The sequence below is a fragment of the Dendrobates tinctorius genome, unplaced genomic scaffold (genome assembly GCF_039654945.1).
Source record: "Dendrobates tinctorius isolate UK_male_01 unplaced genomic scaffold, ASM3965494v1 ptg000171l, whole genome shotgun sequence".
NCBI classification, from domain to species: Eukaryota; Metazoa; Chordata; class Amphibia; order Anura; family Dendrobatidae; genus Dendrobates; species Dendrobates tinctorius.
The window spans coordinates 4,522,337-4,548,590 of NW_027361838.1; the positions used below are offsets into that span (position 1 = coordinate 4,522,337).

Below are 26,254 nucleotides of genomic sequence, written 5' to 3' on the forward strand. Positions count from 1 at the left end.
TTTTTTTAATTGGCTTGTTGCAGTCTCGATACCCTGGGGTTGCAATGCAGCCCCAGTCACCTGCATAATGCTGCGATGCAGCATAGAATCTTAGAATGGTAGAGCTGGAAGGGACCTCCTGAGTCATCTGGTCCAACCCCCTGGAGATCAGTACAAAGCGATCCTGGGCTGAGCGATTTGTGTCGTGACCAAAGTCGCCGTGTAGTTCCAGCCTAATGTGTGCAAGCACAAGCAAATTTTAACTACTGACAAGATTGATTTACAATAAATTAGTACAGATAGCATATACAGCCAATACATGAGACAGTTGACTCTAGCTACATTTAAGTATGTTTCTCCGAATGCTGCATGTAAAGTGAGTGACAATTTGGCAAAGAATTACATTGGCAATCATGGTTTGTGACCCAGCCTCAGAGATCATTAGATTCAATGGGAAAGCTTGGAAAAACATAAGGCTTTCATTGTCGCACTGGTTATCAGCTCTGAAATATTAAACCTCAGGTATTCAACAAGGGTCAGTGAGAACAAGAATGCCTATATACAGCCATTGTATCTACAATGGGACGCTTGTCAAGAGGCTCCAGCAAACAATAATTAAGGTATTTGGTGTGGTATGCATTAAGTCACAAACGAAGAACTCTGGTAACATTCATCATCTGCAGACAGTGGGACTGACTTCATCGTGTGAAACGTTTAGAATCACCAGATTTACCTAAATGTAGATTATAAAAATCAATTATTCATTCAGACATTTTTATATTTTCTGTCTGCCGGGTTCCATAACATTTTTTTGTATCTATAATCTAAAGATCTAGGGACAGAGTGCGGATCACTAGGGCCCATGTGCAGTCACTAAATGCTGCATAGAGACCCACATGAAGGAAGGTTGCTGGAGCCTGTAGTTCAGCTGCTTGCTGAGACAACAACGCCTTGAGATGGTTCTGAAAATTGTATACAGTATGAAAAATAATATGTATGGTATAAAAATGGATGACACGACAGGAGGGATCCACATACTGTGCTACAGGGTATAAGGGATTCCCTGCTGTTAACACTTACAAACATCTCTGTGTCTTCAACTTGTTAATTTTCATTAGAAGTTCTAAAAGCAAAATAACATTTACTGTTAGAGGCAAAGAAAAAGACTCATACATACAAGTGACTAAATATGAAGCATGGCTAATACAAGGATATTCCAAGAGCATCTGCACAAATGCAGAAAGTTAACCCCTTAATGATCAGACTTTTTATTTTTGCCTCTCTCCCATTTAACAGCAATAACTATTTTTTTCACTGACGTCACTGTATGAGACTTTGAATTATTGAGAAAAAATGTTATTTTTAGCCCTGCTTTACTGTGGATATAAATTACTGTTGTTCATATACCAGATTTTTTGGACTATAAGATGAACTTTTTAGCATGGACAAAATTTTTGTTAAAAAGCGTGTGCGTGTTCTAGACCAGAGGAGCTACCTGTGAGTGAGGAGAACGACACAGAGTCATCACGATCACTAAAAGATCTGCCCTCTTCTGGCCGACACGCATCTATTTGATCACATGTCTGGGAGGAAATTTCTAAGGCTCTGTGCACACGGCGCGGATTCTGCTGCGGATCTGCAGCAGAACTGCAGGTGATGTACAGTACCATTATAGCCTATGTAAAAAAAAAAAAAAAAAAAAACGCTGTGCACATGCTGCGGTTTTTACCGCGGGGAAAAAAAAACAGCATGTGACTTCTTTTGTGCGGTTTTGCTGCAGTTTTCCACCTGCTCCATTCTACAAATCCGCAGGTGGAAAACCGCACAAAAACCACAGTAAAACCGCAACAAAAAAAGGAATAAATCTGCAGGAGAAATGCAGGTCATTTGACCTGCGGATTTAGTAAAATCCGCACGGAAAAATCCGCAGGAGGATCCACACTGTGTGCACATAGCCTAAAGTTGGTAATGTATAGTATGTTTGTAGCAAGATTATGTAAAAAAAAAAAAAGAAAAAGAAAAAAAGAAATAAACCAAAAATAATAATACATACATATTTACATACACAGTGTATATAATGTGCGTGCTGTAAAGCTATATGTGTATAATACACATGCTGCAGAGAAACACTAATAATAAATCTATGGGGGAAAGTTTAAAATAGCAGGAAACTTGTTATTCCTATTTTCTGCTTTCTAGATCTGGGGTGCGTCTTAGGCTGCGTGCACACGTAGCAGGTTTTTTTTTTTTCCCGTTTTCGCGGTGTTTTTTAATGTGCGCTTTTGACGCGAAAAGGCAAAAAAAGCATCCCATACAATCCTATGGCATTCCACACATGCTGTGCTAATGCTGTGTATTTTTCCGCGGCGGAATCGCATTGCGGAAAAATACGCAGCATGCTCATTCTTTGTGCGGAATCGCGGGAATTCCGCACACATAGGAATGCATTGTTCTGCTTATTTTCCGCATGTGGCTATGGCCATCATGCGCAAAGTAAGCAGAAAATGTGCGGATAGTACTCAGAGTCTGGAGGAGAGGAGATTCTCCTCCAGGCTCTGGGTACCATATCCCTGTAAAAAAAAGAAATAAAATAAAAAATCATGTTCTTCTCACCTTCCTGTGGCCCCTGCAGCGTTCCCAGGCCTCAGCGATGCTCCTGGCAATGATCTCGCGAGACCGTGACGTCATCAAAGGTCATTGTCGCAAGGCATCACTGGGAACGGGACTTGCCAGGAGCATTGCGAGGAACGGGAATGCTGCATGGGACGCCGGAAGGTGAGGAAAAACACCATTTTTTATTTTATTTTTTTATTATTTTTAACTTTATATCTTTTTCCTACTGATGCCGCATAGGCAGTCGCAACAGTAAAAAGTTGGTCACACTCGTCAAACAATATGTTTGACGAGTGTGTCCAACCTGTCAATCAGTTTTCCAAGCGATGCAACAGATCGCTTGGAAAACATTAATATTCTGCAAGCTAATTACGCTTGCAAAATGCTAGCTAAAACGCGGGAAATACACATGCGGAATTCTAGCGTATTTCCTGGGCAGGGAGTTGCAGAATTCCCGCAGAAATTTCTGCGGCAATTCCGCAACGTGTGCACATAGCCTTACAGTTACGTCCGTCATATGGTTCAAAAAAATAATGCAATTTTTTTAACGATTAAAATACAGAAAATAAGCAATATTTGGTTTATTTTTTTCTGTTTATATTTTTTACAGTTCATGTTTTACACCAAATAACCTACTTGAATGAATTCTAAAGGTTATTATGGTAGTGCCGATTCAGAATTTATTGTTACATTATTTTTTGTTACATTTGTAATAAAATGTATTTTATGTGAAAAAATATTTTGGCAAGAATGTTATTTTTTGCAGATGTTTTATATATGTATATTTTTCAATCAGAACTTTCTCCCCAAGAGATCTAACATTTCTGTGAACATTTTTGCTTACCCCTTATTGATCATTCTTTTCCACTGCAAGTGGCACATCCATATCGGCTTCCGTTACAGGGGAAAAGAGCCCACTGGAGTGACAGGTCACTCACAGAGCTGATCTGGGTCTGCTAGGAGCCAGCAGCTTGGCTGCGATGGCAGACACCCAGCCATTATGTGATAGCAAAGTTCTACAAAAGCATCAGCAGTGCCAATGCGTCTGTGCACTACACAGCACTCAATGATTGCTGTGTACCGTGCAAAATAATAGACAGAAGCAGTAATGAAACCACTGCTGTCTTCTCCACAGAGTCCACATCTGTGTCTGACAGCTCTGCACTCTATCTGCTCCTGTTAGATTGCAGAAGTAGCTTTAACCCAGCGCAGTTAATTTTTAATAGTGCGGAGTTAAAGCCTATAACAAAACTGCTGTAAACTTTTAGCACTTGGCCGTAAGGGCTCATTAAAAATCAGATTGCACTCTGACCAGTGTTAGGCAATGTGTGACATCTCATTTGCAATTTTTTTCTCAGCCGAAATCGGACTAAGAAAAAAATCGCAGCATGCTGCGATTTTCAGGGGAAAATCGCCAATGCAAGTCAATGGGTGCGATAAAATATCTGACAGCACTCGCACCATATACACAGAATACATACATTTATATATATATATATATATATATATATATATATATACACACATGTCAGTGATACACACACATATATATATATATATATATATATACACATAATATATATACACATAGAATAAGATATAGATTATATATATTATATCTACAGTACATATAAATTTATAGCCATACTATATATAATATATTATATTGAAGACATAAAGAATATATATATAAGAGTCTCCTCTTTCCTCCACTCATTACCTGTAGTAATGGCACCTGTTTAAACTTGTTATCAGTATAAAAAGACACCTGTGCACACCCTCAAACAGTCTGACTCCAAACTCCACTATGGTGAAGACCAAAGAGCTGTCAAAGGACACCAGAAACAAAAGGCTGGGAAGACTGAATCTGCAATAGCCAACCAGCTTGGAGTGAAGAAATCAACTGTGGGAGCAATAATTAGAAAATGGAAGACATACAAGACCACTGATAATCTCCCTCGATCTGGTGCTCCACGCAAAATCCCACCCCGTGGGGTCAGAATGATCACAAGAACGGTGAGCAAAAATCCCAGAACCACGCGGGGGACCTAGTGAATGAACTGCAGAGAGCTGGGACCAATGTAACAAGGCCTACCATAAGTAACACACTACGCCACCATGGACTCAGATCCTGCAGTGCCAGACGTGTCCCACTGCTTAAGCCTGTACATGTCCGGGCCCGTCTGAAGTTTGCTAGAGAGCATTTGGATGATTCAGAGGAGTTTTGGGAGAATGTCCTATGGTCTGATGAAACCAAACTGGAACTGTTTGGTAGAAACACAACTTGTCGTGTTTGGAGGAAAAAGAATACTGAGTTGCATCCATCAAACACCATACCTACTGTAAAGCATGGTGGTGGAAACATCATGCTTTGGGGCTGTTTCTCTGCAAAGGGGCCAGGACGACTGATCCGGGTACATGAAAGAATGAATGGGGCCATGTATCGTGAGATTTTGAGTGCAAACCTCCTTCCATCAGCAAGGGCATTGAAGATGAAACGTGGCTGGGTCTTTCAACATGACAATGATCCAAAGCACACCGCCAGGGCAACGAAGGAGTGGCTTCGTAAGAAGCATTTCAAGGTCCTGGAGTGGCCTAGCCAGTCTCCAGATCTCAACCCTATAGAAAACCTTTGGAGGGAGTTGAAAGTCCGTGTTGCCAAGCGAAAAGACAAAAACATCACTGCTCTAGAGGAGATCTGCATGGAGGAATGGGCCAACATACCAACAACAGTGTGTGGCAACCTTGTGAAGACTTACAGAAAACGTTTGACCTCTGTCATTGCCAACAAAGGATATATCACAAAGTATTGAGATGAAATTTTGTTTCTGACCAAATACTTATTTTCCACCATAATATGCAAATAAAATGAAAAAAAAACAGACAATGTGATTTTCTGGATTTTTTTTTCTCAGTTTGTCTCCCATAGTTGAGGTCTACCTATGATGTAAATTACAGACGCCTCTCATCTTTTTAAGTGGTGGAACTTGCACTATTGCTGACTGACTAAATACTTTTTTTCCCCACTGTGTGTGTGTATATATATATATATATATATATATATATATACACACACTCACTGGCCACTTTATTAGGTACACCTGTCCAACTGTGTGTGAAGACTTAATTTCTAATCAGCCAATCACATGGCGGCAACTCAGTGCATTTAGGCATGTAGACATGGTCAAGACAATCTCCTGCAGTTCAAACCGAGCATCAGTATGGGGAAGAAAGGTGATTTGAGTGCCTTTGAACGTGGCATGATTGTTGGTGCCAGAAGGGCTGGTCTGAGTATTTCAGAAACTGCTGATCTACTGGGATTTTCACGCACAACCATCTCTAGGGTTTACAGAGAATGGTCCGAAAAAGAAAAAAAATCCAGTGAGCGGCAGTTCTGTGGCCGGAAATGCCTTGTTGATGCCAGAGGTCAGAGGAGAATGGGCATACTGGTTCGAGCTGATAGAAAGGCAACAGTGACTCAAATTGCCACCCGTTACAACCAAGGTAGGCAGAAGAGCATCTCTGAACGCACAGTGCGTCGAACTTTGAGGCAGATGGGCTAAAGCAGCAGAAGACCACACTGGGTACCACTCCTCTCAGCTAAGAACAGGCATCTGATGGCTACTTTCAGCAGGATAATGCGCCATGTCATAAAGCTCGAATCATCTCAGATTGGTTTCTTGAACATGACAATGAGTTCACTGTACTCAAATGGCCTCCTCAGTCACCAGATCTCAATCCAATAGAGCATCTTTGGGATGTGGTGGAACGGGAGATTCGCATCAGGGATGTGCAGCCGACAAATCTGCGCCAACTGTGTGATGCCATCATGTCAATATGGTCCAAAATCTCTGAGGAATGCTTCCAGCACCTTGTTGAATCTCTGCCACGAAGAATTGAGGCAGTTCTGAAGGCAAAAGGGGGTCCAACCCGTTACTAGCATGGTGTACCTAATTTATATATATATATATATACACACACACACACGTTTTATTTATATATATATATTAGATATTATATATTTAAATTATAAATATATATATAATAAATATAGTATATATCAAATACATATATACATGTTAGTGACAAATACAATTAGTCTAGTGTTGTTTCTAAATTGTGGACATGTATTTAATTAATAAATGATTTTTTTTAAGGAACAAAATGGCGTGGGGACCCCTACAATTTAGAGACAGCATCACTATACTAGTTGTATTTGTCAATGACATCTCTGTCTATATATATAAATATATATATTTACAATATATATTAAATATGTCTAGCTTACATATACTATATGTATACATATATTATATATCTTTTATATATTACATGTATGTATATTATATTATATATAATTTATATGTGTATATATATATATATAAATGTCTAATATACATGTGTATATATATATTTTAATATATAGATTTATATATATATTCTTTATACGTGTGTGTGTGTGTGTGTGTGTATATATATATATATATATATATATATATATATATTTGGCACAGTAAGATAGAACAAAAGCTGCTAATTCAATTGCCGGCTTGTGTAAAATCATTCCCCAGCCCGACATGAAATAACACATGGTTTACATACAGTAAACCATTTAATTTCATGTTTTGATTTATATGTCCGTGACTAATAATTAGATTATGATTTGTGTGTAAAATTTGGGACATCTAGTCGTTAAATTAAGGGGTTAATTAATTGGAAAAAATTGTGTGGGCTCCCACGGTAAAATCGCAACCGGAGAGGTAAAGCAGGTGAGTGAGGGCAGATTTTAATAGCCATGAGAGGGACCATTGTTTTGCCCCCCCCCCCCGCCACAAAAATCTGTCCCCAGACACCCCAGAAAAGGCGCAATTATAACATGCGCCTATTCTGGCACTTATCCTCTCTATTCCCGTTGCCCTGCAGGGGTGGCGAATGGGTTAATATAACAAAAGGTTAATGTCACCTTGCAATTGGAAGGTGACATTAAGCCGATTAATAATGGAGAGGTGTCAATTAGACACCGATCCATTGTTAACCCTAGACTATGAAAGGGTTAAAAAACACAGACATTAACCCCTTCACTACCAAGGGTGGTTTGCACGTTAACTCCCGGGCCAATTTTTACAATTCTGACCACTGTCCCTTTATGAGGTAATAACTCTGGAACGCTTCCATGGATCCCGGTGATTCTGACAATGTTTTCTCGTGACATATTCTACTTTATGTTAGTGGTAAAATTTCATTCATATAACTTGCGTTTATTTGAAAAAATGGAAATTTGGTGAAAACTTTGAAAATTTTGCAATTTTCCAACTTTGAATTTTTATGCTCTTAAATCACAGAGATATGGCACTCAAAAAACTTAATAGATAACATTTCCCACATGTTTACTTTACATCATCACAATTTGGGGACCAAAATTTTTTTTTTGTTAGGAAGTTATAAGGGTTAAAAGTTGACCAGCGATTTCTCATTTTAACAACACCATTTTATTTTTAGGGACCACATCACATTTGAACTCACTTTAAAAGGTCAATATGACAGAAAATACCCAAAAGTGACACCATTCTAAAAAACTGCACCCCTCAAGGTGCTCAAAACCACATTCAAGAAGTTTATTAACCCTTCAGGTGCTTCACAGGAATTTTTTGAATGTTTAAAAAAAATGAACATTTAACTTTTTTTCACAAAAAAATTACTTCAGGTTCAATTTTTTTATTTTACCAAGGGTAACAGGAGAAATTGGACTGCAAAAGTTATTGTGCAATTTGTCCTGAGTACGCTGATACCTGATATGTGGGGGGGAACGACTGTTTGGGCGCATGGCAGAGCTCGGAAGGGAAGGAGCGCCGTTTGACTTTTTCACTGCAAAATTGGCTGGAATTCAGATTGGACGCCATGCCACGTTTGGAGAGCCCCTGATGTGCCTAAACAGTGGAAACCCCCCACAAGAGACCCCATTTTGGAAACTAGACCCCCCAAGGAACTTATCTAGATATGTGGTGGGCACTTTGAACCCCCAAAGGCTTCACAGAAGTTTATAACGTACAGCCGTACAATTAAAAAAATCATTTTTTCCACAAAATGATCTTTTCACCCCCAATTTTTATTTTCCCAAGAGTAACAGGCCCCCAAAAGTTATTGTGCAATTTGTCCTGAGTATGCTGATACCCCATATATGGGGGTAAACCACTATTTGGGCACATGGCAGAGCTCGGAAGGAAAGCAGGGCCATTTAACTTTTTTGGCTGGAATTGAGATAGGACGCCATGTCGCTTTTGGAAAGCCCCTGATGTGCCACAACAGTGGAAATCCCCCAATTCTAACTCCAAACCTAACCCTAGCCCTAATGGGAAAATGGAAATAAATAAAAAAATTTTATTTTATTATTTTTTCCTAACTAAGGGGGTGATAACGGGGGGTTTGATTTACTATTTATGGCGGGTTTTTATTTTTGGCAGCTGTCATACGCTAAAAGACGCTTTTTATTGTAAAAATAGTTTATGCATCACCACATATTGAGAGCTATAATGTTTCCATATTTTGACCAACCGAGTCATGTGAGGTCTTATTTTTTGCGGGACAAGTTGACGTTTTTATTGGTACCATTTTCGGGCATGTGACATTTTTTGACCGCTTTTTATTCCGATTTTTGGGACGCAGAATGAACAAAAAACAGCGTTTCATGAATTTCTTTTGGGGGGTGCGTTTACACCGTTCCGCGTGCGGTAAAATTGATAAGGCGGTTTTATTCTTCGGGTCAGTACGGTTACAGCGATACCTCATTTATGTCATTTTTTTATGTTGTGGCGGTTTTATGCAATGAAAACAATTTCTATATAAAAAATAATTATTTTTGCATCGCTTTATTCTGCGAGCTATAACTTTTTTATTTTTTTGCTGATGACGCTGTGTTGTGGCTCGTTTTTTGCGGGACAAGATGACGTTTTCAGCGGTACCATGGATATTTATATGCGTCTTTTTGATCGTGCGTTATTGCACTTTTTGTTCGGCGGTATGATAATAAATCATTATTTTTTGCTTCGTTTTTTATTTTTATTTTTTTAAGGGGTTCGCTAAAGGGGTTAACTAATGGGACAGTTTTATAGGGTGGGTCATTACGGACGCGGCGATACCAAATATGTGTACTTTTATTGTTTTTTTTGTTATTTTATTTTCAAAAAATGAATTAGGGAATTTTTTTTCACTTTATTATAATGTCCCATGGGGGACATCACTGTCCTGTGACAGATCGCTGATCTGTCACATCACAGATCGCTGTGACAGATCTGTCACAGGCACTGCTGCAGGCTTCCTCATGCCTGCGCTCTGCGGGCAGTGAGGAAGCCAGCTCCCTGCAGGCCCCTCGAAGGTCCCCGTTGCCACATTGGATCCAGGGACCTGCAGGGAAGGCGACCCCCGCAGCGGCACTGCACATCGCGCTGCTGTGGGGGTCGCAGGGAAGCACGGAGGGAGCCCCCTCCCTGCCGATCCTTCCTTTAATCCCCGGTACACTGCGATCATGTTTGATCGCGGTGTGCCAGGGGTTAACGTGTCGGGTGTCAGCTGTGATAATCAGCTGACACCCGGCCGCAATCAGCTGCGCTCCCCCCTTGAGCGCCGCTGATCGCATTAGACGTACTATTCCGTCCTTGGGACTTACCGTATATACTCAAGTATAAGTCGACTCGAGTATAAGTCGACCCCCCTAATTTTGCCACAAAAAACTGGGAAAACTTATTGACTCGTGTATAAGTCGAGGGTGCACAGTGAGTGGTCCCAGTTATGATGCACAGTGAGTGGCCCCAGTTATGATGCACAGTGAGTGGCCCCAGTTATGATGCACAGTGAGTGGCCCCAGTTATGATGCACAGTGAGTGGCCCCAGTTATGATGCACAGTGAGTGGCCCCAGTTATGATGCACAGTGAGTGGCCCCAGTTATGTGCAGTGTGTGGCCCCAGTTATGATGCACAGTGAGTGGCCCCAGTTATGATGCACAGTGAGTGGCCCCAGCTATGATGCACAGTGAATGGCCCCAGCTTTTCTGCACAGTGAGTGGCCCCAGCTTTTCTGCACAGTGAGTGGCCCCAGCTTTTCTGCACAGTGAGTGGCCCCAGCTTTTCTGCACAGTGAGTGGCCCCAGCTTTTCTGCACAGTGAGTGGCCCCAGCTTTTCTGCACAGTGAGTGGCCCCAGCTTTTCTGCACAGTGAGTGGCCCCAGCTTTTCTGCACAGTGAGTGGCCCCATCATGTTGCAGCTGCCGCTGCCTCTCTTACAGGAAAAACCCAAAAACCTGTATACTCCCCTCAGTCGCTGCCCCCTGCTCATCAGCGTTGCGCTCTGCATTGACTGTGTAGGCAGAGTGCGATAGCGCTCTCTGACCTGAATGTCACTGCAGAGGACGCAAGACAGCAGAGTGCAGGGACAGGTGAATATGCCTGCCTCCCCTCCCCGTTCATACTCACCGGGTCCTGGCGCTTGTCTCTGCAGCTCCTCTGCTTGTTCCATGTTGTCGGCGCTGCTCTCTTCCTGGTTCAGCGGTCACGTGGTACCCGCTCATTAAATATGCGCATATTTAATGAGCGGGTTCCATTTGACAGATGAAGCAGGAAGAGAGCAGCGCCGACAACATGGAACAAGCAGTGGAGCTGCAGAGAAGGGTGAGTATGATCTGACACCCCCCTCTGCCCCGCCGATCCCCCCGGTATATGACTCGTGTATAAGTCGAGAGGGGGACTTTCAGCCCAAAAAAATGGGCTGAAAATCTCGACTTATACACGAGTATATACGGTAGGTCCCAGGTCACATGGACGGAATAGTACGTCCAATGTAGGAAAGGGGTTAATGAAAAAGTATTTTAATGAAATAAAGACACTTGGTTTTTGACCACATTTTATTACTCTGGTAATTCATAAATAAACCATGACCTGCAAAAAAAATAACATAAAAAAAACAACCATATTCTTACCTCTCCGTCGTTCAGTCATGTCCCAGAATGACTTCATTCAGCTCTTCGCAGCCTCACTGGCTGCCTGGAGATGAACTAATTAACGTGGGAAAGTTTCTGACTTTTTCCCCACGCTCATTAGTTCACTTCAGGTCAGCCAGGGGACTCCCCGCAGCCTCAGTGACGTCAGAGGGAGTCCCCGGCTGACCTGAAGTGAACTGATGAGCATGGGAAAAAAGTCAGAAACTTTCCCATGCTAATTAGTTCATCTCCAGGCAGCCAGTGAGGCTGCAAAGAGCTGAACTAAGTCATTCTGCAGTAAATTACAATGGGGCTGGTAGCATTAGCACCAGTCCTCATTGTAAACTATTTAACTCCTTGTGATAGATTGCAGCGTGGGACATGACTGAACGGCGGAGAGGTAAGAATATGGTTGTTTTTTTTATGTTATTTTTTTTGCAGGTCATGGTTTATTTATGGACTACCAGAGTAATAAAATGTGGTCAAAAACTAAGTGTCTTTATTTCATTAAAAGACATTTTCATTAATGTCTGTGTGTGTTGGGGTGTCTGGGGGCAGATTTTTGTAGCTGGGGGGCAAAAACAATGGTCCCTCTCATAGCTATTAAAATCTGCCCTCACTCACCTGCTTTACCTCACTGGTTGCGATTTTACCGCGAGAGCCCATGCAATTTTTTCCAATTAATTAACCTCTTAATTTAACCTAGACGTCCCAAATTTTACACACAAATCATAATCTAATTATTAGTCAGGGACATATAAAAAAAACATGAAATGAAATGGTTTACTATATGTAAACCATGTGTCATTTCATGTCGGGTTGGGGAATGATTTTACAGAAGCCGGCAATTGAATTAGCGTCTTTTGTTCAATCTTACTATGCATTTCATATATTAGATACATATATATATATATATATATATATATATATATATTCTATAAACATAATATATATATATATATATATATATATATGTCAGAGACAAATACAATTACAGTAGTATAGTGTTGCTTTCTATAAATAATAGGGGGACCCCACACCATTTTGTTCCTTGAAATAATCATGTATTAAATAAATACATGTTCATAATTTAGAACCAACATTAGAATTGTATTTGTCACTAACATGTCTATATATACACTCACTGGCCACTTTATTAGGTACACCTGTCCAACTGTGTGTTAAGACTTAATTTCTAATCAGCCAATCACATGGCGGCAACTCAGTGCATTTAGGCATGTAGACATGGTCAAGACAATCTCCTGCAGTTCAAACCGAGCATCAGTATGGGGAAGAAAGGTGATTTGAGTGCCTTTGAACGTGGCATGATTGTTGGTGCCAGAAGGGCTGGTCTGAGAATTTCAGAAACTGCTGATCTACTGGGATTTTCACGCACAACCATCTCTAGGGTTTACAGAGAATGGTCCGAAAAAGAAAAAAAATCCAGTGAGCGGCAGTTCTGTGGCCGGAAATGCCATGTTGATGCCAGAGGTCAGAGGAGAATGGGCAGACTGGTTCGAGCTGATAGAAAGGCAACAGTGACTCAAATTGCCACCCGTTACAACCAAGGTAGGCAGAAGAGCATCTCTGAACGCACAGTGCGTCAAACTTTGAGGCAGATGGGCTACAGCAGCAGAAGACCACACTGGGTACCACTCCTCTCAGCTAAGAACAGGAAACTGAGGCTACAATTTGCACAAGCTCATCGAAATTGGACAGTAGAAGATTGGAAAAACGTTGCCTGGTCTGATGAGTCTCGATTTCTGCTGCGACATTCGGATGGTAGGGTCAGAATTTGGCGTAAACAACATGAAAGCATGGATCCATCCTGCCTTGTATCAACGGTTCAGGCTGGTGGTGGTGGTGTCATGGTGTGGGGAATTTTTTCTGGGCACTCTTTGGGCCCCTTGGTACCAATTGAGCATCGTTGCAACGCCACAGCCTACCTGAGTATTGTTGCTGACCATGTCCATCCCTTTATGACCACAATGTACCCAACATCTGATGGCTACTTTCAGCAGGATAATGCGCCATGTCATAAAGCTCGAATCATCTCAGATTGGTTTCTTGAACATGACAATGAGTTTACTGTACTCAAATGGCCTCCTCAGTCACCAGATCTCAATCCAATAGAGCATCTTTGGGATGTGGTGGAACGGGAGATTCGCATCAGGGATGTGCAGCCGACAAATCTGCGCCAACTGTGTGATGCCATCATGTCAATATGGTCCAAAATCTCTGAGGAATGCTTCCAGCACCTTGTTGAATCTCTGCCACGAAGAATTGAGGCAGTTCTGAAGGCAAAAGGGGGTCCAACCCCTTACTAGCATGGTGTACCTAATAAAGTGGCCAGTGAGTGTACATGTATTATATATATATGATATGTATATATATTAAATATATATTAGAGATATATAATATATATATATATATATATATATATATATATATATAGTATATGCAACTATATATATTATATATATATATATCATATATATGTTACATATATATAATATATATATTATGTATATACACTCACTGGCCACTTTATTAGGTACACCATGCTAGTAACGGGTTGGACCCCCTTTTGCCTTCAGAACTGCCTCAATTCTTCGTGGCAGAGATTCCACAAGGTGCTGGAAGCATTCCTCAGAGATTTTGGACCATATTGACATGATGGCATCACACAGTTGGCGCAGATTTGTCGGCTGCACATCCCTGATGCGAATCTCCCGTTCCACCACATCCCAAAGATGCTCTATTGGATTGAGATCTGGTGACTGAGGAGGCCATTTGAGTACAGTGAACTCATTGTCATGTTCAAGAAACCAATCTGAGATGATTCGAGCTTTATGACATGGCGCATTATCCTGCTGAAAGTAGCCATCAGATGTTGGGTACATTGTGGTCATAAAGGGATGGACATGGTCAGCAACAATACTCAGGTAGGCTGTGGCGTTGCAACGATGCTCAATTGGTACCAAGGGGCCCAAAGAGTGCCAAGAAAGAATTCCCCACACCATGACACCACCACCACCAGCCTGAACCGTTGATACAAGGCAGGATGGATCCATGCTTTCATGTTGTTTACGCCAAATTCTGACCCTACCATCCGAATGTCGCAGCAGAAATCGAGACTCATCAGACCAGGCAACGTTTTTCCAATCTTCTACTGTCCAATTTCGATGAGCTTGTGCAAATTGTAGCCTCAGTTTCCTGTTCTTAGCTGAGAGGAGTGGTACCCAGTGTGGTCTTCTGCTGCTGTAGCCCATCTGCCTCAAAGTTCGACGCACTGTGCGTTCAGAGATGCTCTTCTGCCTACCTTGGTTGTAACGGGTGGCAATTTGAGTCACTGTTGCCTTTCTATCAGCTCGAACCAGTCTGCCCATTCTCCTCTGACCTCTGGCATCAACAAGGCATTTCCGGCCACAGAACTGCCGCTCACTGGATTTTTTTTCTTTTTCGGACCATTCTCTGTAAACCCTAGAGATGGTTGTGCGTGAAAATCCCAGTAGATCAGCAGTTTCTGAAATACTCAGACCAGCCCTTCTGGCACCAACAATCATGCCACGTTCAAAGGCACTCAAATCACCTTTCTTCCCCATACTGATGCTCGGTTTGAACTGCAGGAGATTGTCTTGACCATGTCTACATGCCTAAATGCACTGAGTTGCCGCCATGTGATTGGCTGATTAGAAATTAAGTCTTAACACACAGTTGGACAGGTGTACCTAATAAAGTGGCCAGTGAGTGTATATATTAGATTAGATATATATATGCAGTATGTTTGTAGTTTGCAGTATGTGTGTACTCTATGTGTATATATGTACATATAAAAAACTAAATGAAATAAAATGGTTTACTGCATGTAATCCATGTCTCATATCCTGTCGGCTTTTGCAATTATTTTATAAAAGCCGACAAATGAATTAACGGCTATTCTGCCATCTTTCTCATATATATATATATATATATATATATATATATATATATATATATATATATATATATACAGTATATATATATACATATATATATATATATATATATATATATATACATACATACATATACATATATACATATATATATATATATATGTATATATATATATATATGTGTGTGTGTTTTCAAGGTTTTATTTTTTTTTAAACCGATGTGTACAGTGTTAGTTTACAATGCTGTTTTTACATGGAGAGAACTGCTCTATGTAAAACCTCATGTTAACATCGCATTGCATACGGATGTCATGCTCATGTCATATTGAAAAATCACACTGAAATCGCATTACACTCGCATGACAATTGCATAGAATCGGTCCGCGTTTTCCATACAGGAAACGGACCTTTTTTTTCTCGCAAATGGGGATGAGCCCTAATGGAGCTAAAGGGAACCTGTCAGTTGATACATGCTGCCGAAACTGTGGGCAGTATGTATCAGCCACTGGCTGTATTATAACAGCCATGTACGTTTGACTCTGGAATGCTGCGGCGTTTCAGAAAAAAAAATATTTTTAATAGCTGTCCTGGACCCGTAGAAGCGTTGGTGAAACGCGAAACAGCAGTTGTCCTCTCCTCACCCACATAACCCCTGCACACCGCATCCATGTCCCATGAATTGGGATAAAGGACTTTACATTTAGGAAACAGTCAGTGCCACATTCTTTCATCAACGCATAGACATTCCAGTGGCTAATACAAGCTGCCCACAATTTGGGCTGCACGTATAACCTCACAGGTTCCCTTTAATAAAGAAGCCTGTTCAGATGCTCACTGATCTTCAGCTGGCCTCCAGCTGTCACAGCAACCTATTTGCTCCACTTGATCGCCTCGAAGGGGGGCGCAATGGGCAACTGAATGATTGTCTGGTCTGTATCGCAGAGACTGACACTGGCATTTAAGAGGTTAACAGCAGCGATCAGTGAGCCTGCTGAACGCTACTATTAGAGGCTGATGCCAGCTATATAATATAGTCGGCATCTACCCAGTGTCAATCGGACTTAGCTACTGAGCCCACTCCAAAGTACTTGGAACGCTGAATGAAGTAATAGTATGTTTTGGAGCATGAAGGATTTAACCCCTTCCTTACTGATGACGGAATAGTACATCATCGGTAAGGATCCCCTGCTTTGAGGTGGGCTCCGGTGGTGAGCCCACCTCAAAGTCGCGACATATCAGCTGTTATGAACAGCTGACATGTGCCTGCAATAGGCGCGAGCGGAATCGCCATCCGCCCGCGCCTATTAACTAGTTAAATCCCACTGTCAAAGCTGACAGAGGGCATTTAAATAGCATTTCCGGCCGCCGGGTCGGAAGTGAGCTCATCACCGACCCCCATCAAGTGATCGGGGGTCGGCGACACGTTGCCTGGACAACCACAGGTCACATAGAGACCTCTATGGTTGTTCCAGGCAGATGGCTTTGGGAGCCGCCCGGTGGCCGGTGCTCAAAGCACAGCAGTAAATCTGCTACATATGATACATATGCTACATATGCTATCTGCTACAAAAAACTTTGTTTTTGACATTGTTGATCCTGTTTTACACAGACTGATGCTCTTTTGTCCAGATCAGAATTTCATTTCACTCAAGAAGTGAGCGTTTTTCCTCATTCTTCAGGAGATCAGCAGTATGTCTGCACTGCCACAGCATTCCTAGGAACACTCGCACACGGTATGGTTAATGGATCTTTAGAGAGTTTTAAACGGTCACAAGGTGTTTGACACAACGTCGCTACATCTTTGAGGTCTAGTGGCCAATTTTTAGTTAGCATTATTAAATGTTGCAAAAGTACCGTGAATTTTATGTGTTTTTAATATTTTTTTTTTGCATGTGTACATATCACCAATTCAATATACATTAAACAGGTTTAAACGGTGAACACAAGTTTCCATCAGTGTAGTGTGATTAGCGGCATACCAGGGCTGTGGAGTCGGAGTCGTGGAGTCGGTGCTCATTTTGGTGGAGTCGGACTCGGAGTTGGAGTCGGTATAAAATGGACCGACTCCGACTCCTAAAATATATAATAAATTGGGTACAGTAATTCAATGCAGGAGTTTGGGAAAGTTATGAAATGTCCTTTAAATGGCTGTTATATTCCTGATCTAAGGCTACATTCACACACAGCGTTTTTCCTGTGTTTTTTGAGGATACGTTTTTCAGCTGCAAAAGCTGATCATCTTTTTAAAAAACTGCATCACCTGAAAAGTTTTTGAGCTCATAGATAATGTTTTCAATAGCAAAAGCAGATTTGAAATCTGCTCTATCTATCCATTTATCCATATCTGTCTATCCATATCGTATCTGTACCAAAAAGAATGAAAACCGGGTAGTACACCAATATATATTCTGTTCTATCTAAATATCTTGATTATTGGATCATAAAAATGATTAAATGTCTGAGGTTCACATTGTACTACAATAAATTTTTCACTTAAATATAAGCAATATGTGTGGGAGTCGGAGTCGTGGAGTCGGAGTCGGTGTAAGGGAAATTGAGGAGCCGGAGTCGCAGGTTTGGCTTACCGACTCCACAGCCCTGCGGCATACTGTTCTGTTACCTTGTAACTCTTTGTCATGACACTCCTTCAGCTTTGTCCACAGTTCCTTAAATAAGTCTCCAGGAGCCAGACTCTCAGTGGAGCTCGGACTTCCACAGCTGCTTCCCGAAATATTCATCTTAGGACAGATGGTGTGGATCGCTCACTGGTTCCAATCACATAGCGCTGTTCTCTGGTGCAAATACAGGCGACTCTTTGATCGTTACTCTATATAGGGTAAAAAATATATATATTTTTGAAGTCACAACCAATACAAAATAGTATTCCAATTATATGACAACAAAATCCATTGCCAGGTGAGGGTCTCTATGCTAGGATTCCCAGATACGGAGAACAGAAGCGCTGGATGTATACAGCGCAAGGTAAAATGGGAGATGATTCTCCCCATAGAGTACAATGGAGACGATCACTTCTCTCAGCTTTTATGATCTTCATATCGTAAATTTGCCTACACTCAAGTGATAAACTCAGCTGTGGCTTAATAAAAAAGGGAAATATTGGCGCTTATTATAAATATAGGCAAACATATGTCCATCGGGATCACAGTGGCTCCCTCAATATGTACAAAGGCCCCAAAAGTTCCCAAAATCTGTGGTATTTGTGCAGCCTGATTGTGACTTTTCAGCAGAAAGCCATGTAGTGTGAATGTGTGCATAAGGCCTCTTTCACACTTCAGTCTTTTGACATCAGTCGAAATCCGCCCTTTTTTGAAAAAAACGGATCCGTCTTTTTTTTGGCGGAATCCGTTTTTTTCTCATAGACTTGCATTAGTGGCGGATTGCGATGGATGGTCGTCCGTTGCATCCGTTTTTTGACAGATCCGTAGGAATTTCAGCGTCCGCCGTCGGGAGAAGACAGACTTTGTAACGTTTTTTTGTCTGCATTGAAAAGACGGATTCGCCGTTGGCTAGCCTATGGGCAGCAGATCCGCTGCAATCCATCAAATGACGGAATCTGGCAACGGATTCCGCTTTTTTAAACCGAGCATGCCCGGAAGAATTTCCATTCATTTAATGTAACCCCAAAATCCGTTCTGGCACAAAAAAATCTCTCTTTTTCCAGAGTTCTGTTCCTTTAAATTTCATACACTGGCTGCTGCGACGGCTCCATCCAAAAAAACGGATCCGGTGCATCAGTTTTTTGCAAATCTGCAACGGATCCGTTTTTTCACACTTTGACGGTTTGGAACTGGCGTCAAAAGACTGAAGTGTGAAAGAGGCCTTACATGCACTGATGTAGGAAGATAATAGGTTGAACTTGATGCATTTGTGACTTTTTCACCCAATGCAATATGTAACATTTATGGTGGGTGTCCCCTATTATGTGTATGGAGGGTCACTGGGCTTTTATTGTGGCAGCCAATTTCAGACATGCGGCACATGCGGATGTGTTTCTGAATTCTATTATTTTCTTCCATCAAAGGAACAGAACAGCATTACTGTCCGTGACATATCAGACATGAGCTTCCCCCGAGGCCCCACTGACTACAATGCGATGTTTGATTTCCACCGATAGCCGCCATTATGATGGGCGCAATACTGCTGCATGATGACCTAATTGGCACAGGATTTTTGCAGGCACTTGTGGCATAAGCTAAAGCTCGGTGCCCCCAACCTGCGCGCGTCAGGGGATGAAATGTGTAGTTTTGCAATATTTAAAAAATAGCCTTAATGGTGTTAAACCCCCTGGTCAGATTGGGAGCTGGTCAGAGCGGGCGCAGTCTGGTGTCTGTGACTTTTATACATTGTGTTCATAGCATTCTACAGAGCAGCGCAAGAACCGACCACAGTGCAAAAGCAATCACTGAGCATGTGCAAATAGCAGTGATCTGCACATGCTCAGACGGAGACTGGTCATGTGCCATCAGTCACTAATGCTCTGTCCTGTACACACACAGGGGTGCTGTACAGGTACATGTGTAATAATGAAAGATTCGTGGCCGTCTCAGGCAGGGACAAGGCTCTGTCCCCGGTGGTGCACGGTCACCATTTACATACTATGTTTCCTCATAGGAATACACGTTCCGCACAGGGCACAGTTTCCGGAAAGTACTGTAGAGATCACCCCTGACATAGCGCTGCACCCTCACTGCACAGCACCGCACGCTCCCCGTACCTCACACGCTGCACTGCATCGCTCGTCATCCCCAGCTGATGTGCGGCGGGAAATACAAAGCGCAGGAAGCTGCGCTGCGTGACGTGCGCGCTCCCGCTGCCCGCGGCGCGCACGTGACTCGCTGCTGCTCTATGTCTAGTGCTCAGTGCCGCGCTCAGTTCTGTCTTGTCTTGTTCGGCGACTCGGTGCGCTGTGGCGGAGTGTGTGTCCTGTCTGTGCTTGTCTGTATACCGCGTCTATCTACAGTGTCCTGTCTCCTTATACTGCGCCTGTATACTGTCTCTATGTACTATTTCTTTTTGCTGTCCCTGTACACAGTGTCCCCCTCTCTGTATACTGTGTCCTGTCTCTGTATACTGCCCCTGTACACCGTGTCCCCCTCTCTGTATACTGTGTCCTGTCTCTGTATACTGCCCCTGTACACCGTGTCCCCCTCTCTGTATACTGTGTCCTGTCTCTGTATACTGCCCCTGTACACCGTGTCCCCCTCTCTGTATACTGTGTCCTGTCTCTGTATACTGCCCCTGTACACCGTGTCCCCCTCTCTGTATACTGTGTCCTGTCTCTGTATACTGTCCCTGTTCACCGTGTCCCCCTCTCTGTATACTGTGTCCTGTCTCTGTATACTGTCCCTGTACACCGTGTCCCCCTCTCTGTATACTGTGTCCTGTCTCTGTATACTGTCCCTGTACACAGTGTCCCCCTCTCTGTATACTGTGTCCTGTCTCTGTATACTGTCCCTGTACACCGTGTCCCCCTCTCTGTATACTGTGTCCTGTCTCTGTATACTGTCCCTGTAGACCGTGTCCCCCCCTCTGTATACTGTGTCCTGTCTCTGTATACTGCCCCTGTACACCGTGTCCCCCTCTCTGTATACTGTGTCCTGTCTCTGTATACTGTCCCTGTACACAGTGTCCCCCTCTCTGTATACTGTGTCCTGTCTCTGTATACTGTCCCTGTACACCGTGTCCCCGTCTCTGTATACTGTCCCTGTACAGTGTCCCCCCTCTCTGTATATTATGCCCTGTCTCTGTATACTATCCCTGTACACCGTGTCCCCCTCTGTATACTGTGTCCTGTCTCTGTATACTGCCCCTGTACACCGTGTCCCCCCCTCTGTATACTGTGTCCTGTCTCTGTATACTGCCCCTGTACACAGTGTCCCCCTCTCTGTATACTGTGTCCTGTCTCTGTATACTGTCCCTGTACACAGTGTCCCCCTCTCTGTATACTGTGTCCTGTCTCTGTATACTGTCCCTGTACACCGTGTCCCCGTCTCTGTATACTGTCCCTGTACACAGTGTCCCCCTCTCTGTATATTATGCCCTGTCTCTGTATACTATCCCTGTACACCGTGTCCCCCTCTCTATACTGTGTCCTGTCTCTGTATACTGCCCCTGTACACCGTGTCCCCGTCTCTGTATACTGCCCCTGTACACCGTGTCCCCGTCTCTGTATACGGTCCCTGTACACAGTGTCCCCCTCTCTGTATATTATGCCCTGTCTCTGTATACTATCCCTGTACACCGTGTCCCCCTCTCTATACTGTGTCCTGTCTCTGTATACTATCCCTGTACACCGTGTCCCCCTCTCTATACTGTGTCCTGTCTCTGTATACTATCCCTGTACACCGTGTCCCCCTCTCTTTACTGTGTCCTGTCTCTGTATACTGCCCCTGTACACCGTGTCCCCCTCTCTATGCTGTGTCCTGTCTCTGTATACTATCCCTGTACACCGTGTCCCCCTCTCTATACTGTGTCCTGTCTCTATACTATCCCTGTACACCGTGTCCCCCTCTCTGTATACTGTGTCCCCGTCTCTGTATACTGTCCCTGTACACAGTGTCCCCCTCTCTGTATACTGTGTCCTGTCTCTGTATACTGTCCCTGTACACCGTGTCCCCCTCTCTATACTGTGTCCTGTCTCTGTATACTGCCCCTGTACACCGTGTCCCCCCCCTCTGTATACTGTGTCCTGTCTCTGTATACTGCCCCTGTACACCGTGTCCCCCTCTCTGTATACTGTGTCCTGTCTCTGTATACTGTCCCTGTACACAGTGTCCCCCTCTCTGTATACTGTCCTGTCTCTGTATACTGTCCCTGTACACCGTGTCCCCGTCTCTGTATACTGTCCCTGTACACAGTGTCCCCCTCTCTGTATATTATGCCCTGTCTCTGTATACTATCCCTGTACACCGTGTCCCCCTCTCTATACTGTGTCCTGTCTCTGTATACTGCCCCTGTACACCGTGTCCCCGTCTCTGTATACGGTCCCTGTACACAGTGTCCCCCTCTCTGTATATTATGCCCTGTCTCTGTATACTGTCCCTGTACACCGTGTCCCCGTCTCTGTATACTGTCCCTGTACACAGTGTCCCCCTCTCTGTATATTATGCCCTGTCTCTGTATACTATCCCTGTACACCGTGTCCCCCTCTCTATACTGTGTCCTGTCTCTGTATACTATCCCTGTACACCGTGTCCCCCTCTCTATACTGTGTCCTGTCTCTGTATACTATCCCTGTACACCGTGTCCCCCTCTCTTTACTGTGTCCTGTCTCTGTATACTGCCCCTGTACACCGTGTCCCCCTCTCTATGCTGTGTCCTGTCTCTGTATACTATCCCTGTACACCGTGTCCCCCTCTCTATACTGTGTCCTGTCTCTATACTATCCCTGTACACCGTGTCCCCCTCTCTGTATACTGTGTCCTGTCTCTGTATACTGCCCCTGTACACCGTGTCCCCGTCTCTGTATACTGTGTCCTGTCTCTGTATACTGTCCCTGTACACAGTGTCCCCCTCTCTGTATATTATGCCCTGTCTCTGTATACTATCCCTGTACACCGTGTCCCTCTCTATACTGTGTCCTGTCTCTATACTATCCCTGTACACCGTGTCCCCCTCTCTATACTGTGTCCTGTCTCTGTATACTGCCCCTGTACACCGTGTCCCCGTCTCTGTATACTGTGTCCTGTCTCTGTATACTGTCCCTGTACACAGTGTCCCCCTCTCTGTATATTATGCCCTGTCTCTGTATACTATCCCTGTACACCGTGTCCCCCTCTCTATACTGTGTCCTGTCTCTATACTATCCCTGTACACCGTGTCCCCCTCTCTATACTGTGTCCTGTCTCTGTATACTGCCCCTGTACACCGTGTCCCCCTCTCTATACTGTGTCCTGTCTCTGTATACTGCCCCTGTACACCGTGTCCCCTCTCTATACTGTGTCCTGTCTCTGTATACTGCCCCTGTACACTGTGTCCCCCTCTCTATGCTGTGTCCTGTCTCTGTATACTGCCCCTGTACATCGTGTCCCCCTCTCTATACTGTGTCCTGTCTCTGTATACTGCCCCTGTACACAGTGTCCCCGTCTCTGTATACTGTCCCTGTACACAGTGTCCCCCTCTCTGTATATTATGCCCTGTCTCTGTATACTCTCCCTATACACCGTGTCCCCCTCTCTATACTGTGTCCTGTCTCTGTATACTATCCCTGTACACCGTGTCCCCCTCTCTATACTGTGTCCTGTCTCTGTATACTATCCCTGTACACCGTGTCCCCCTCTCTTTACTGTGTCCTGTCTCTGTATACTGCCCCTGTACACCGTGTCCCCCTCTCTATGCTGTGTCCTGTCTCTGTATACTATCCCTGTACACCGTGTCCCCCTCTCTATACTGTGTCCTGTCTCTATACTATCCCTGTACACCGTCTCCCCCTCTCTGTATACTGTGTCCTGTCTCTGTATACTGTCCCTGTACACAGTGTCCCCCTCTCTGTATACTGTGTCCTGTCTCTGTATACTGTCCCTGTACACAGTGTCCCCCTCTCTGTATACTGTGTCCTGTCTCTGTATACTGTCCCTGTACACCGTGTCCCCCTCTCTGTATACTGTGTCCTGTCTCTGTATACTGTCCCTGTAGACTGTGTCCCCCCCTCTGTATACTGTGTCCTGTCTCTGTATACTGCCCCTGTACACCGTGTCCCCCTCTCAGTATACTGTGTCCTGTCTCTGTATACTGTCCCTGTACACAGTGTCCCCCTCTCTGTATACTGTGTCCTGTCTCTGTATACTGTCCCTGTACACCGTGTCCCCGTCTCTGTATACTGTCCCTGTACAGTGTCCCCCTCTCTGTATATTATGCCCTGTCTCTGTATACTATCCCTGTACACCGTGTCCCCCTCTCTATACTGTGTCCTGTCTCTGTATACTGCCCCTGTACACCGTGTCCCCCCCTCTGTATACTGTGTCCTGTCTCTGTATACTGCCCCTGTACACCGTGTCCCCCTCTCTGTATACTGTGTCCTGTCTCTGTATACTGTCCCTGTACACAGTGTCCCCCTCTCTGTATACTGTGTCCTGTCTCTGTATACTGTCCCTGTACACTGTGTCCCCGTCTCTGTATACTGTCCCTGTACACAGTGTCCCCCTCTCTGTATATTATGCCCTGTCTCTGTATACTATCCCTGTACACCGTGTCCCCCTCTCTATACTGTGTCCTGTCTCTGTATACTGCCCCTGTACACCGTGTCCCCGTCTCTGTATACGGTCCCTGTACACAGTGTCCCCCTCTCTGTATATTATGCCCTGTCTCTGTATACTATCCCTGTACACCGTGTCCCCCTCTCTATACTGTGTCCTGTCTCTGTATACTATCCCTGTACACCGTGTCCCCCTCTCTTTACTGTGTCCTGTCTCTGTATACTGCCCCTGTACACCGTGTCCCCCTCTCTATGCTGTGTCCTGTCTCTGTATACTATCCCTGTACACCGTGTCCCCCTCTCTATACTGTGTCCTGTCTCTATACTATCCCTGTACACCGTGTCCCCCTCTCTGTATACTGTGTCCTGTCTCTGTATACTGTCCCTGTACACCGTGTCCCCCTCTCTGTATACTGTGTCCTGTCTCTGTATACTGTCCCTGTACACAGTGTCCCCCTCTCTGTATACTGTGTCCTGTCTCTGTATACTGTCCCTGTACACAGTGTCCCCCTCTCTGTATACTGTGTCCTGTCTCTGTATACTGTCCCTGTACACAGTGTCCCCCTCTCTGTATACTGTGTCCTGTCTCTGTATACTGTCCCTGTACACCGTGTCCCCCTCTCTGTATACTGTGTCCTGTCTCTGTATACTGTCCCTGTAGACCGTGTCCCCCCCTCTGTATACTGTGTCCTGTCTCTGTATACTGCCCCTGTACACCGTGTCCCCCTCTCTGTATACTGTGTCCTGTCTCTGTATACTGTCCCTGTACACCGTGTCCCCGTCTCTGTATACTGTGTCCTGTCTCTGTATACTGTCCCTGTACACCGTGTCCCCGTCTCTGTATACTGTGTCCTGTCTCTGTATACGGTCCCTGTACACAGTGTCCCCCTCTCTGTATATTATGCCCTGTCTCTGTATACTATCCCTGTACACCGTGTCCCCCTCTCTATACTGTGTCCTGTCTCTGTATACTATCCCTGTACACCGTGTCCCCCTCTCTATACTGTGTCCTGTCTCTGTATACTATCCCTGTACACCGTGTCCCCCTCTCTTTACTGTGTCCTGTCTCTGTATACTGCCCCTGTACACCGTGTCCCCCTCTCTATGCTGTGTCCTGTCTCTGTATACTATCCCTGTACACCGTGTCCCCCTCTCTATACTGTGTCCTGTCTCTATACTATCCCTGTACACCGTGTCCCCCTCTCTGTATACTGTGTCCTGTCTCTGTATACTGCCCCTGTACACCGTGTCCCCGTCTCTGTATACTGTGTCCTGTCTCTGTATACTGTCCCTGTACACAGTGTCCCCCTCTCTGTATATTATGCCCTGTCTCTGTATACTATCCCTGTACACCGTGTCCCCCTCTCTATACTGTGTCCTGTCTCTATACTATCCCTGTACACCGTGTCCCCCTCTCTATACTGTGTCCTGTCTCTGTATACTGCCCCTGTACACCGTGTCCCCCTCTCTATACTGTGTCCTGTCTCTGTATACTGCCCCTGTACACCGTGTCCCCTCTCTCTACTGTGTCCTGTCTCTGT

At 44.0% G+C, this 26,254-nt stretch overlaps 1 protein-coding gene across 4 annotated transcripts in view; it reads right to left on the minus strand.

The window, feature by feature from the left end:
- The window catches only part of RBBP8 (RB binding protein 8, endonuclease), a 149,412-nt gene that overhangs the window by 87,649 nt on the left and 35,509 nt on the right, over window positions 1–26,254 (minus strand). For 3 of the 4 annotated variants that reach the window (XM_073550844.1, XM_073550843.1, XM_073550846.1), the window contains 2 exons: window positions 18,120–18,326; window positions 1,060–1,102 (listed from right to left, as the gene is read on the minus strand). In XM_073550844.1, coding sequence (XP_073406945.1) covers window positions 1,060–1,102; window positions 18,120–18,237 — 161 coding nt within the window. In that variant the 5' untranslated portion in view covers window positions 18,238–18,326. Of the gene's footprint in view, window positions 1–1,059; window positions 1,103–18,119; window positions 18,327–20,234; window positions 20,389–26,254 lie in introns of those variants that run through there. The other variant, XM_073550845.1, reaches the window with a different exon arrangement.